The sequence below is a fragment of the Schistocerca americana genome, chromosome 4 (genome assembly GCF_021461395.2).
Source record: "Schistocerca americana isolate TAMUIC-IGC-003095 chromosome 4, iqSchAmer2.1, whole genome shotgun sequence".
Lineage (NCBI taxonomy): Eukaryota > Metazoa > Arthropoda > Insecta > Orthoptera > Acrididae > Schistocerca > Schistocerca americana.
This window is the reverse complement of record NC_060122.1, coordinates 823,876,662-823,892,497: the sequence shown is the minus strand read 5'-3', so window position 1 is coordinate 823,892,497 and position 15,836 is coordinate 823,876,662. Positions and strand designations below refer to the sequence as shown.

General features: G+C 39.3%; 1 protein-coding gene across 1 annotated transcript in view; it reads right to left on the bottom strand.

Moving 5' to 3' along the window:
* The window catches only part of LOC124612275 (autophagy-related protein 2 homolog A), a 492,429-nt gene that overhangs the window by 246,360 nt on the left and 230,233 nt on the right, over positions 1–15,836 (bottom strand). The window contains exon 21 of the mRNA XM_047140377.1: positions 4,151–4,301. Coding sequence (XP_046996333.1) covers positions 4,151–4,301 — 151 coding nt within the window. The remainder of the gene's footprint in view (positions 1–4,150; positions 4,302–15,836) is intronic.

The window sequence follows — 15,836 nt, the reverse complement described above, 5'->3', positions numbered from 1 at the left end:
CGTTTTGCCTACTGCTACCTTGTCGCGTCTCAGGAGGCGTCTTGTCGGGCCTAGAAAAGGAATTCTCTAGCCTAAAAAAACCCAAATGTGCACTCCACAAGTACTCTGCTACCCTTGTAACCGCTTCCTGCGTGTAGTGCACATCTGACCTATTCAGGGGGACCCTACATTTCTCCACCTGATAGCGGAGGTTGAGAAATTTGCACGCCATATCTTTGCAGAATCGTCTGAGCCTCTGGTTTAAGCCATTAATCATGTAGTGCACAGTCAGCTGAGCCTAACATGACTAGTGCTGGCACAGTACCTGGCTGGCTTATGAAAGGTGCAGGTAAAAAAAGGAGACGTATTTCTGATTGCAGAAGACAGTGGTAGGCACACAGTAATGACAGCAGAGAAACTCCAGCAATGTCAGAGCGAAAGATTATGACAGGTCCAACCTGGATAAGGCACACTGCCACTGACATATGTGAGGTTCAGTTGTTTCTGAGCAAAACGAATGATCAGGAATGTTCATGAGACATTCTGGAACTGCAACCCCACTTAATAAATGCAGAGCAGCATAGGATCTACTCTGTGTATAATGCAACAGTGTTGGTAGTAAATTGCTACGAGAGGGGGAGATCCACAGCTACAAAGTCATTGTAATTACTTGGGGGTGGATTGTTAATCAATTGGAAATCTGCAATATAACAAGGCCAACATTTCATCTTCCAACCAATGTTATGGGTACCAGCAGGATGAACATAATACAATCACAATTGTGCTCACCAAACAAACTGCGAGGGGTGCAAGTTTGACCTGCCTCAATCGTAGACTAGAACCAGACCTCATCCTCTCCCTGAATCAACTCTTAGCAACGTCAGTGGGGCCTATTTCTGTTGAATGGATATTTCTGCATGTGCAGCAGCACAGGGAGAAATAGCATTGCGTGACCACGACCATGAATATCACGGTATACGGCATCATACCAGCTCTGACTCTGTTCAGTGCAGCCTTCATCTATCTTAGGCAGAGAGCAGCTCACCCACATGACTCTCCGGTACACCAGCCACCGGTAGACTGGATTACCAATTATGGGTAATGTAACAAAAGAGATTGTTATTTTACATGAGCATTTAATGTAAATAATGATAAGGAATATATTTTCTAGTATTTACAATGTTTTGCAGACTCCTTACTTGTGCAGCAGAGCACTGATGTGAGTGAGTGCACAGTACCCGTAATTGATTTTTTGTGTGATGGGAAATGGCACATTGGAGAAGTGCCAATACTAGCAGCTGCATTCTTCTGTTGTGTAATTTTACAAGATGTCTATTTGGCCAATGTACTGTTAAATAGTTGTGAAAAAGAGTGGGAAATTGATAATACTATTCTATTAATTATAATGGAGATTTCAGAAGGGTTACTATATACATGTAAAAGGAAAGCCAATATGATTTTCATACATTAAATTCACAGCCACTGAACCCTGTGGTTCAAGCTGACTAGTATATATGGAGGAACTGATGATATTGTACACTGTTGTTAATGTATGTTGAGTCTCTGCAGATCTATCAAAGGCAGAGAACCGGAGGTTGTGTCTACCAAAGACAGGAGGTATGTAGTGTTGCCACAATTTCTACGGCACTACTATGAAAATATTAACTCTGTCACAAAAGTCATGAGAAGCCTTACAAGCTGGCTGGAGCCAAAATCTCATCATGGCAGTTGCAATAATTGGCCTGTCTTTGCACTGCGAGCCAAGCCAGGCTGAGGATCGCAATACTCATGACACAACGAAAAGACAGGGCTATTGCGGCACTGGCTGTTTGGTTCCTACACCTTCGAGTGATGGAACTTAGTTATACCGTAAGGGGTCAAAAGTGGCACATACACGCAACAATTGAGCGTCTAATCATCATAAATAACATTCATTTCCAGCAAAAGTTGTTCCAGCATGTCAGCATCATCCTTGAAGAGACACCTACACAAGGCAGTGAGAAATATGGTTCTGCAAGCAGCCACCACAAGTTTGGGCTTCCTCTACCATTAGCTGGACTGCAGGTTCTAAGACATCCTTGGACTTGACAACATTCCACTGGTGACCTGCCTTCCGGCTCACTCTGGCCACTGCAGACTTCTGGCATGGAGGACAGCCATTCAGGACCAGGGCAGTGTAGGCACTCACCCTCCTATGCTGGAGCAGGCATTCTTGTGCCGTGCACCTTCACTGATAAGGGTAAGTTCCACTCTGAGGGATGACAAGCCCTGAAAGAATGACAATAGGTCTCCGCACCACCAGTACACCTCGCCGCAAGCTGCCGTGCCGTGCGTAGCCTGAGGCCTCATCACTCCACCATGTGCTGTCCTCACCATGTGCCAAAGGAGAGGGAGGGGAGATGCTAACAGAAAGCAGCACTTAACCATGTACCAAAGGAGAGGGTGGGGAGGGGGCGGGGGGGGGGGGGGGGGGGGGGTTGCTACAAGAAAGCAGTGCTACAAGTATAGTTGCTTGAGACTGAATAAAATGTTTGACTGTTGATGCTGTTTTCCTGTGTTACCAATGGCCAACCTTGCCACCATAGAGACCATCCACTCTGGGCCACTAAAATGAGAGGAGTGCAGAAAAATGAGAATGGGAGCCACAGGTGCAAGAAGGGGTGCTGGAGCCACAGGTGCAAGAAGGGACATAGAGAAGAGAAAACGAGGCCTAGAACAGTGAAAATGGAGCAAAAGAGGGGTTCAGAGGAGCAATAAAGGGATCCAGAGGAGCGATACAGAGATCTAGATGAGTGATAAAGGGACCCAAAGGAGGGGGGAAGAGGAAATCAGATGAGCAAAAAAGAGAGCTGGAAGAGTGAAATAGGGGGCCCAAAGAGTGAAATAGGGGGCCCAAAGAGTGAAATAGGGGGCCCAAAGAGTGAAATAGGGGGCCCAAAGAGTGAAATAGGGGGCCCAAAGAGAGAATCAGGGGGTTGGAGGGCTGAAAAGTGGGTTCAAAAAAACAATAAGTGAAGTAGTACGACTGAGAAAGGGGGCCATCAGTGGGGAGTGGGGCAAAGGGATGAAGATCAAGAAGGGGGGGCTGCAAGATCGAAAAAGTGGCCAGATCAAAGGGGGGGGGGGGCTGGAGGATCAAAAAGGGGGGCCAGAAGATCCAGAAGAGTGGCCAGAGGATCGAGAAGAGTGGCCAGAGGATCGAGAAGACTGGCCAGAGGATCGGGGGGGGGGGGGGGGGGGGGGGGGCTGAATGATCAAGAATGGAGGATGAGTGGGAATTTTATACTACCACCTCTCATCATCTTGCCGGGCATATACTATTCACGATTTTTTAACACCACTAGGGTTTGAATCATGTATCTTTTAGTCGGGTACCAGCTACAAAGGAAAAGGTTTCTTAACTGGGTATATTTAATTCAAACAGAAACGAGATACAATATATTGTTTAAATGTTTTCCCTTTTACATTGCTCACAACAGAATAAGATTATCAGGCTTGAATAACTTAAAAGAAAAACATGAACTGTTTGCTAATATGAACAACTGCTTGTGTTAATTGAATTCATTTTCTGTATTCTAAACAACACACAAAAAGTGACTGCAGTGCCTTTTGATTTTAGGTGACTACACTACACTGCAGAAATACACATAACTTTAAGCAGCATTTTAGCAAATTTGTGATAAATCAATTGTGTGAAGAAATTATTACAGTTGTAAACATTTAATTTCTGACAATAGTTTCTCAAGATACACTTTCTCACATCCAGATCATTACTATCATAATTATTACTATCATAATTATTACTATAAATATAATTGTACTCTTCAAATAGTTCACAATTAATGCCCATCCCTGTCTCTATCTCGATATCCTGAAATGTTACTGATCAGACACAATATAAAAGGTCTCGCTTGAAATGAGGTAACTGTCTTGTATCTTTCCACATGCATGGATGTCAGTATGGTAGTATAGACAAAATGTAACTGACATTTACAAATAGGAAACAAGGATAGGAAAGTAGAATAAAGCTGCACATGATCCCACATGGCAAAACATTAGCACTTGAGATGACACTGAAGAACTTATAGGTAAATACTGCTTCAGTGAGAATACATATCATAAAAATGTAGCAAAACAAAAAGCTATAAAAACATGCAAAAGTATGCCTTACCACTGTGATAAAATGTTGCCTGGTTGACCTGAAGGCAAACATATCCTAAGCCAGTCTTTCCTCGATACCCAGAAACAGAAAACATATTGCCATCTTCAAAATGAATTTCCAACTCCCCATGCTGTCCAGGAATAACATTCCCTGAGGAATCCTGTAAAGGCACAGAGCAAATGTTTATAAAGTCAGTTAATAAGTGGCATTTATATGTTTATAAACCAAAGCTCTACTTGTATACAGCTTTTAAATAATAGAAACCCAGATAAGGTCTAACTCAATATTGTCACGTAAATTAATCATTGTTATGAATGCCACACTAGGTAAAGATGTATCTACAAAAGGGATAATAGACTTAAATAGATAGTTCAAGTGACAGCTTTCGTGTGCACCTACCAATCATTTATTTGAGGCAAGCATGATTCTAAATCATGTGAAAGCAAGTTTCTACATCTACACCTGTACATTGTAAATCACTGTCAGCTGCATAGCGTACGGTACATTTTGGCGTACTCTGTACTAAATCTTCTTCTCATTTCACGTGAGGGTGGGGCACAGAAAGAATGACTGCTTGCATGCCTCTGTTGCTTACCTAATTCTGCTTGTACAATCACTATGGAATAAATACATAAGGGCTGAAGACTGTTAGCAGTTGAAAGATGGTTCTTAAAGTTACCTAAGCAAGTTCTCAAGAGTTGTATGACATCTTTATTTAGTGTTTGACCAGTTAACATTTTTCGACTCTTTTGCTAAAAGTTTATTAACAACACAAACACTGAAGGCTCAGTATACGTTGTAAAATATGAATATGCTGTTGTTCTGGGACTGGTTTGATATAGCTCTCCTCACTTCTCTCTACTGTGAAAGCCTCTTCACCAATTTAACCTATGGCATTTGAACCTGCTTACTGTATTCATGCCTTGACCTTCTCTATAATTTTTACACCTCACACTTGCTTCCCTTCCAGTCTGACTTTTCCTCGAGGCCTCAGAATCTAACCTACCAATCACTTCCTTCTTTTACTCATGTTATGGCATAAATGTCTTTTTTCCCCAATTTGATTCAGCACCTTTTCATTATTTATTCGATCTACTCATCTAATCTTCAACATTCATATGCAGCATCACATTTCAAAAGTTTCCATTCTCTTTGAGTTTAAATTGTTTTTTGTAAATGTTTCACTACCATACACGGCTAAACGCAACACATTACCTTCAGAAAGGGTTTCCTAACACCAAACTTTTTTTTCCAATGTAAAAAATTTCCCTTTTTCAGAAACAATTTTCTTTCCATTGTCAGTGTACATTTTACATACTTTCCTACTTTGACGATCATCAGTTATTTTGCTGCCCAAATAGCAAAACTCATTGGCTGCTTTTTGTGTCTCGTCCCCTAATCTAATCCTATCGTCACCTGATATTATTTGACTGCATTCCATTATCCTTGTTTTACTTTTGTTCATCTCATAACATCTTTTCAAGGCATTATCCATTCCATTCAACTAAATCTTCAAACCTTCTAGCATTTCCGACAGAATTACAAGGTCATCAGCAAACTTAAATTTCTTTTGCAAATTCCTCCTAGGTTTCCTTTACTGCTAGCTCAATGTGCAGATTAAATACATTATTCTGGTTCACTCCCTTCTCAGTTACTGCTTCCCTTCCATGTCCTTCAACTCTTATAACCGCAGCCTGGTGTCTGTGCAAATTGTATATAACTTTTTGTTCTCAGTATTTTATCCCTGCTACCTTCAGAATTTCAAAAAGTGTACTCCAGTCAACAATATTAAAAGCTTTCTCTAACCACAGAAATGAAATAAATGTAGATTCTCCTTTCTTCAACCTATCTTCTACAGTAAGTCGTATGATCAGTACTGCCTCACCTGGTCTCACAGTTTTCCAGAACCTGTACTGATCTTCCCCAAGGTCAGCTTCTACCAGTTTTTCCATTCTTTTGTAAATAATTTGAGTCAGTATTTTGCAGCATTCTTGTAATCCCACTGGATGTATTGGTGGATGACATAATCATGTGTATGTCTGTTGAGGTTGCCAGGCATGGTGTGGCAGGTTACACATGCCAACACCAGGTCACATTGCAATAACCACCACAGATTTAGTGGCTGCCATGGCCTCACTTTTCACACGTTTACAGCAAGCTCTCTGGTGTGCTGATTGACAGTGACCCTGTTTGACGTGTGTAAATTTGGACTTTGTTGTTACCTACCATTAATGCTTCGCTAGGAGTTGGACTTGTCTTTCTGCCTAATGTGGGGCTATCTTCAGTCACCATTCAACTAACAGTTATGGTTTCAGTGAATGTTCCAGTGGAATATGGTGCACCAAATGCATCACATTTAAACCTACACATAGTTTTCTCCAGCACTGATGTGTGAGTTAAAAACTCTCAGGGTTCTGTATTGACCATGAGGTATCCACATCCAGAAGTCTTTTCATGTGTATTTCCAGAAGAGCCAGGAACTATTACTTTATGTGATATAACTAAATAAATTGTACTTAAGAAGATCTGTGTTGTGAAGAAGCAAACTCACAACAACTGCAACAAATTAAATCGATGGTTTCACAGCATTCACACCTGTCAACACCTACCTTTCTTATAATTTGAATAATTACATTCTTCTGGAAGTCTGAGGCTTTTTCAGCTGTTTCACATCTCTTGTACCATCCACTCACAGACCTTATTTCAACCTAGGCCTTTCAGTCCTCTGCCTAATTTTTCTTGCAGTGTCAAATTACGTATCTCATCGACACTTTCTTCCTCTGCATGTTTTTTACACCTTTCTGCTTTCCCTTTTTTCCCTTAATATGGACTTGCCATCTGAGCTCTTGATATTTACACAGGTGGCTTTCCTTTTCCTAAGGCCTTGTAATTTTCCTATAAACAACATCTATCTTTCTCATAATCATGCATGCTTTTTCACCTTCATATTTCTCTTCTCACCATTCCTGGTTTGCCAAGTTCCAGTCTCTGTCACAATTAAATGTTCATTCCACTTAACTTCCACTTCTTTCTTTGACTTCAGTCATCTGTGAACCACATGAATGAAATTCCTCTTGATTTTGTCCTCTTTCCGAACATTCAGGTGTTCCAGTGCTTCACTTTTTATAGTGCTCTTTTCTTCTTTCACGAGTCCACACAGAGAGGCATTTTCCAACTTGTCCTGAAAACTCCTGAACTTCCCAATCTTGTCTCATACACTTAGCCTGTCTATAATTTCTGTTTTTGTAACATTGATTTCTGCTAAGTCCTTTTTCACTTCACTGGAACACCTGACCTGCATTTTGGGATTTTCGTGAAAAGGTCAAAAATTTTTACTCATTTCCAGTTCCATTCAAGCCAACTGACCATAAAATGAAATTTTCCTTTTTCTGTGAGCATCAGATAGTTTTTCATTTAGGGTGTAGATTTCTTCATTACTTTTTCTCTCCTACATACTCCAAACTTTTCTCGGATTGAGTATTTTCAATCGTACCTTTCTTTCCCTTCTCTCCAACTCTTCAGTATCTCCCATTTTGTTGAAGATTAAATATTCCACAGCATAATGGCACATCAGTTTTTAAGGCAGGGGTGTAATGCCAAATTTCTGTTTTTACCCAGAGTGATTTTTTATTGTAAATGTCCTGTTTTAATTGATTAGCCATTTCCATCTTCTGGACTCCATTTTTGCTTCCTTCAAACAATGGAAAATCCAGGATGGAATGTAACAATATTAGGAAGGAAAGCTGCTACTCACTATATAGCGGAGATGATGAGCTGCAATAGCCACAGCAAAAAGATTCACACAATTATAGCTTTCGACCATTAAGGCCTTTGTCAGCACACACACACACACACACACACACACACACACACACACACACACACAACTTGCACACACGTCTGCAGTCTCAGTGGTGTGATTTCAGCTATCTGAGACTGCAGACATGTGTGCAAGTTGCGTTTGGGTGAGTGTGTGTGCGTGTGCATGTGTGTGTATGTGTGTCTTGCTGACAAAGGCCTTAATGGCCGAAAGCTATAATTGTGTGAATGTTTTTGTTGTGCCTATCGTGACTCAGCATCTCCACTATATGGTGAGTAGCAACTTTCCTTCTTAATAGCGTTACATTTTTGCTTCCTTCTTTACCTGCTAGATTTGTTACTGGTAGGATAGGGCAACACACAAGTGTTACGGAGATGCTTCGGAAACACAAATGTGAATCCATGTAGGCTTTCAATAGGAAAAACAAAGAAGTCATTGGTTTCTTAAAACTGAGAAGCTTCTAAAAGCACTCTGCAAATATTTCTGTTTTCTTTACCATTAATGGCTACTTTGCTGTTTTCCCCTTTAGAACATAGACTTGGTGGTTGATACTTCACCAGATTAGTCTTAAAACATTTTATAAAAATTCCTTGTTGTTTTTCTGGAAGTCTTCTTCAATATCATGTAGCACATGTGGCTATTACCCAAAGCTTTCAGACATATTAATACTAAGTGTAGAACAAAAGAATAGTCAGCTTATTACACTTTGTGAGTTATTTGAAGGCCACTGTAACTTCATCTAATGAAGCACATTGTATCAATACAAAAAGAGAAAAGAAGATTTAAAGTATGACATTTCTTCAACAGTGTGGTCGTAAAAGATGGAACATCAGCTTATTTGGAGAAGTATAGAGGAGGAATTTGGCTGTGGCCTGAAATGAAGGAATCATCAACAATTCATTTAAAATCACTGAGGATATCTATTACAAGAACAATTAGACGGATATATGCACATAACTGGAGTGTCTCAACCATTGTATCAAAGATAGGAGAAAAAGATTAGGGTTGAAAGTTCTGTTGACAATGAAGTCATTAGAGAGGAAGCACATTTTATTGCTTACCCAAAGTCCATGTTCTACTACTATATATCTTCTCTCTGTTTTCCTGCTATTAAATTCTAGTTCCTCAGATATAAATTTTTGTCTTCCATAACTGTTGGAATAACCTCTTTTATGTCATCAAACAGTCTTTCAATCTCTATCTTTGTTAGAACGAGCAGGGATAAACTTACTACTGTGATAGCTGTTGGCTTTCAATCTATCTAGGCGATAATAATGCATACACTATGCCATTCTTAGTTGCTTCCTCACATATTTATTTTCATATTAACTATTAGACATACTGTAGCCTCCCTTGTGGGCTGGGTACAGGTAAAGAATGGTTAACTGAGAGAACACCCTTGACACAAAACCTGACTTGTTGCCTAAAATGAAAATGTGATTTTTTTACATATACTAAAACAGTAATTCTTGAATTTAAGGGAAAAGGTTGTCTTGAAAGGATAACAGTTCACACCGTATACTTCGTTTATCCAGTTTGTAAGTTGCACACCTCTTAATAATGGTTAGATCGAACTAGCTCATTTTAGCACCTAAATTTAGTTTCATTTTCACACTGAAGGTTGGCATCGCTATATTGTTTTTTGAAACTGAACTATCACACTATCATGGTTCACAATACCCTTAATAACTGTTCAAGTAATAATCCAGCTCACCAAATGCATGCTGCTGTTTAAGAATGATGCTACTTTTTTGTCTACTGATTTTGTGTGTAATGTTGCATACCCTGCACTGTCACACTACCATTTGATGGAAAACATCCAAACTGATATTTTATCAACATCTGTAAACTGTTCATATTTTTTCATTCAGCTTGACTGGATATGTCACACCTGAAAACCGAACAACGGAAGGAAGATTGAGTATAATGTCCCGTCAACAGCTAGGTCATTAGAGATGGAGCACAAGCTCAAACTGTGTCAAGGATGAGGAAGGAAATCGGCCATGGCCTTTCAAAGGAACCATCCCAGCATTTGCATGGAGCGATTTAGGGAAATCATGGAAAACAAAATTGAACGACTGTTCCTTCTCGGCATAGACGTGTATGAATGGTAACATTTGGGCATTGTTGAATGAAACAGCAAAACAATCCCTTCTACTGAAAAATTGTGTACTTTGTTCCACTACTGATGATAATAACTCTTATCTTTCCCCACTAGAATTATTTAAAGAATGTAAAGAAGTTTTTTAGGAGAAAAAAGAGGAACATGAGAAGAAAAGAGGTACCAAAATTTTTTGTCCAAACAACAAAGAATCCCATAACCAAATAAAAACACATCAACAAATAACCCATCAATAGCTTCCTCACAAGTCAGCATAACAATTATGTAATAAAAATGTCAGGCATACTTAAAATTCTCCCAGCCCTACATCTGACCATTGTGTCAGCACTTGTTTGTACAGGTAATACACAGACATATGATACACTATGAAATCAGTTTGGTTATGCCATAGGCTTGTCATGTGCCTAGTGCTCACAGGGAGACATCTGACCTACCAGTTACATACGTCCTCTCAGAATAGCACACAACTATTTTTTGTAGATTCGATTAGTTTGCTAATATCATTTGGGTACTATGCTCACCTATAAATTTATATTGTAGAGCTGGTTCTGCTATTCAGTCCCAGCTAATAATCTTCTTCACTGTGCTCAGATCCTCTTCCTTGAAGATTTCATGAATTAGTTAGAAAACAATCTCATTTTTTTCTTTGAACAACATAAGGCTTTCATAAACAGAGTTCCATCATTAAACCATATATTGTCAAATTAACCATTAATACAATGGACCAAGCTAGTCCTACTCCTCCTCCTCTCTGGTCCATATACAATAGAGTAAGTCAAATAAATTACATTTTACATAACATTCATTGCTAATACAGGCTCTTTGGTTATTTTTTGGCAGGCCACCATAACACCCTCCATCAGCGGCTGCACAGAATAACACATTCGTTCACCATTCATGCCCATGGGTAGTGCAACTCCCATGTGTATTCTGGGCTTTGCCTAATGACAATGTTTTGCTTGACTGTAGCTCAGTTAACTTAAAATAATAATTTTTCCTCTCTATATTCATGTGAATATCTTCCATAGCTCAAAGAGCTTAAGAGTGTACCACCGCATTATCTAATGAAATGTCATATTACACTACAGGCTAAACAACCACCAAAATATCACAAAATCTACTTAATGGAGGAAACCTACTCTTTTTAACTCTGCTGTTACCCCAATGGCACTATTATTAAAATATAGTGTGTTAACCTTAGACAAACGGGGTGGGGAGCATGGTTTTCCTAGAAACTTAGCTCTTACATAAAGTCTCTAAGTTTCAAATGACTAACGATATACAACTTTCTTCATCTCAGATGGGTAAATGGGTGAAATGTCCATATGACTGAATTTTATGTGGGTTGCGTTTCCAACATACTGCTTTGATTTTTCTCTAGAACTGTTTGTCCCTATATTTCCTACTATAGTTAAGAAATAATTATTGAACAATCCTGCTACCTATGAGTGATCATTTACAACCCATAAATTTAAATCAATGGTGATGTTATCCTGCTCTGTGGCCTGTTGTCCTATGTGTTGGTTCACTACATTCTGTATAGACCTAAGGCTGTTGACGGAATTACTGACCTCTGACATAATGTAAATGTTCTTTGATTCTTAATAAATTTTCTTAGTAATTTTGACTAGTTTTTGCAGTGTGTAACTGCTGCAAGATCTTCACTAGTCTCATCAACAGATGCATTTCCTTTTTCCTTTCACATGATACTTCAATCCCTCTAGTGATCAATGGTTTTTTTTACATGGCAGTTTAATATCCTTTCTGATTAACTTAAGCAGAAAGCTATCCTCAAGCAATGACATGAATTTATTGTGGAATAGATTAAATTTTACATCAGTATTTGGTTTCTTATAAATTTCATACCAAGTCATCTCTCGTAAGCTATTCTCACGAATGTTTGTTGTCCCTATGACTATGAAATAAGCTGCCACTCTTCAGGAAACATATGTTGGTCTGGCTCCTCTACAGACACCTCTGTGATGCGGTTTTGTATATGATTTGGCTATCTGTATAACAGAGGCATAACACTTTTTCTTTTGACTTCAGTTCACTATGTTGTACTGATAAAGACAGGTAAATTAAGAAACTTAATAATTGCTAGCATTTGAAGATGTGATTTGTTACCTTGCCCAATCTAGATACCATTAATTAAAAAGAAGAGAGAAGGGCTTACTCTAAAGCAGACCTTGGACTAAATGTCAGAGCACTTGTGTAACCAAAATGAAAAAAAATGGCTATATGATTAAGATTGATGGCCAGTTGGCAGAAATGGACAGTCACATGAATGTAAGGGAGGGACATATGACAGTGGATATGAACAGGTACAGGAAGTATATTTTTAGGCAGAAGACATGCATGAGGTAATGGACTTGACTAGAACATAAATTTGGTGCCACAGAAGCCAGTTTTAAGTCAGCCTGTTCCAAGATTTTGAGCGTGAAGCCCATGTCAGTCAAAACAGCCATAATGTACTTGTACAATAATGTGTTTGACTTGATATGAAACCAGACTCTGAATTAGATCTGTTAATAACATATGCAGATTAACTTGAAAATGGAAGACACACAGTGCCTAGATTCCGAGTTAGAACTTATGTCAATCTGAATAGTAATAATGTAATGGTCCAATGACGTGTTGTGGTGAATAAGAAGACGGACAGTGGAGTAGGACAATTAACAATGATTGCTGATTAATATAAAAGTGTCACATGTATTGTTCATCTGAGTGAGACTGTTGTTGGTTGGTTAGGTTATACTGTACAGTGATTATTGTTGTATAATTAGAAGATGCAGTATGCACATACCTGGTAAATGAGACTTTATTATGTAGCAATGATGTTACATTCCATCATAGGTTTTCCATTGTTTGACTTAATTATGTACTTAAGACATGGATTGGTCATAACTAATTCAGTGAGGGGGTCTGACATTTATGGAAGTAAAACCTGAATCAAATGTGTGCCGACCACACTACTGGGTGTAGGTAGTGCTGTACCCACCGACATTTACAGCCAATTTTTTCACCTCGATCATGCTACTGAGGACCAGGTACGTCACAATCTCTAATTGTGACTGTGTCATAGTACACGACAACAAGAATTAACATAACTGAAAGCAGAGTAGCTGTGTGAATTACTATTCCCACATTCAAATAAAAAAAAAAAAAAAGGGCAGCCTCACGATGATAGTCTGTGGGGGAGGCTGTTGTACTTTGGGTCATGTATACCTTGGATCACTTGTCTGTTTATCAGAATGTGCTTCCATGTAGAGTGTAATAGTTGAATGGTTCAAGTGTTACTCACCAAGCTGCTTTGCCATCCTGCACTTGTAGTGCCGAATGACAAAGTGTGGGCAAGCTCACTTAACCGGTTTCAAGTGCAAAAATTAACAATTTTTGTGTTTAGTTTTTGCTTTTTTGATAGACCTTTTGGTAAACAATAAATGTGATATGGCATGAATGGCTGGGAGGCCCCTAATTATAGGTTCAGCTGCCTAATTGAGAAGATCCTTCCTCTCCTCCGCACCTGCAAGCACCTTTCTGTCGTGAAGTACGAGAGTTTTGTGTGGAAATGTATCTGTTAAGTGTAGGTAACTGTAGTGAGTGTGTGTGTGTTTAGTGTAGTGCAGTGTAGTGTAGTGTAGTGTCAAGTTCACGTTGAAGATGATAAGAGAAGGGAGAGAGGGAAACCCAGTTCTGGCACACAGCCTACTTCTCTCGAAGAGCACCAAGAGGCCTGCCGAGCTTAATGTCCCCGTCTGATAGATGGATCACCACAACAGTCTCACACGCCATTGCTTCACAAGACACTGTAGTGAGGTTTGGAATTTAATCCAGGACACTGACACAAAGACTGGAGATTAGTAACGTAAACCACCACTCTTCTCATAAGAAACTGTAAAGGCAAAGGGAAAATTGTCAATACCATGCAGTATATCCAGACAATCATCCATCCAAGTACTGGCCACATGTGATGGTGCTTAACTTCTCAGTGATCTGATGGGAACTGGCCACTGACATGGCCTTTTGGTAAGGTTGAAGAATACCGCACCTATCCCACTTCATTCAGTATGATCTGGTGAGTAAAACCATAGTTTGCAGATCTAAACATGGAAACAGTGCCATCTTGTACGTTGGATCACAAACACATCATGTATCTCAGATCAGTAATTCAAGGTACAAGATGTTAATATTTTGGAATCTCATGTTTCAAGTAACAATGCCAAAAAGTAATTCAGGCAGAAAGAGGTTCCTGTTGCTCCAGATGCCATGAATAAAACTATGAAAGCTGTCAGTTCTCAGGACAGAACAAAATTTCTATCGGAGAAGCCTGTAAAATCTACAGTGTCATATTCACTACACTTGTTTGACATTTGCAATATTTTAATGAAGCTGGCAGTGAATTTCACAACATCAACTATGATACCAAAAGGGTGTTTAACAATAATGGGGAATTAAGTTTAGTAGAGAACCTAAATATCATTGCAGAAATGAAGTATGGATTTAGAAAATGGGCCATCTAAGTGGGAGAAGTGTGAAACATGGAGAATAAATAGTTTGGACAAGAAGAGAATAGAAGCTTTCGAAATGTGGTGCTACAGAAGAATGTTGAAGATTACGTGGGTAGGTCACGTAACTAATGAGGAAGTATTGAATAGGACTGGGGAGAAGAGAAGTTTGTGGCACAACTTGACTAGAAGAAGGGATCAGTTGGTAGAACGCGTTCTGAGGCATCAAGGGATCACCAATTTACTATTGGAGGGCAGCGTGGAGGGTAAAAATCGTAGAGAGAGACCAAGAGATGAATACACTAAGCAGATTCAGAAGGATGTAGGTTGCAGTAAATACTGGGAGATGAAGAAGCTTGCACAGGATAGAGTAGCATGGAGAGCTGCATCAAACCAGTCTCAGGACTGAAGACCACAACAACAACAACAACAACAACTTTCTTCTATAAAATAAAAAGTTGCTAATCTCTCACTTGGTTCCACCACTAGTAACCATCTTTGTAAAGGCATTCAACTGGGCCTGCTGTGGTGGATAAGGTGAGGATCGACATACAGGGTCGTCCATCTGAAGTTTCGGATGAGATTATCTCGAAAACTATACATTGGGTAAAAATAGTGGGTAAGACAAGTTTGTAAGCTCAAAGAGGGACATCAAATGATACTACACATGACCTCCAGCCCCCATCTTAAATGGAAACACCCATTTTTTATTGCAGATTTGGATTCTCCAGAAAAAAGTAATCAAGTTTTGTCTGAAACATTTTTTTAAACCATTGAGAGATCAAGAAAAAGGTAAGATTGGGGAGGAACTCTGATTTATTTAGAATTATCTGAGAAAGAAGCATGAAATTGATAAAAAAAAGTCCACCAATTCTTTTGTTACACCAAATTAAGCTATTTTTGTACAAAATGTACTGTATATTACTTTTAGCGTTACTCAGGAACAATGACATGGATGTAGTAGAATGATGTTCCCATGGGGTGCTTCATTAGTATGAGTCCCCTTGCCTCTCACAGTGAGTCCCCTTGCCTCTTGCAATTTGGGGTGCTTAATTAATGAAATAAGCCACGAAGAAATTGTTCAAAATTATCCCCATTTGCTTCAATGCATAAAGTCAATTGTCTGCGAAAGTTGTCCACAGTTTTGAGCAGCACATCCTGTGGTATGGCTGCACATGCTCTTCGAATGGGTTACTCCATATTGTTTTGGGTTGTGGGCTGTCTATCATTAACAATGTTTTTTAA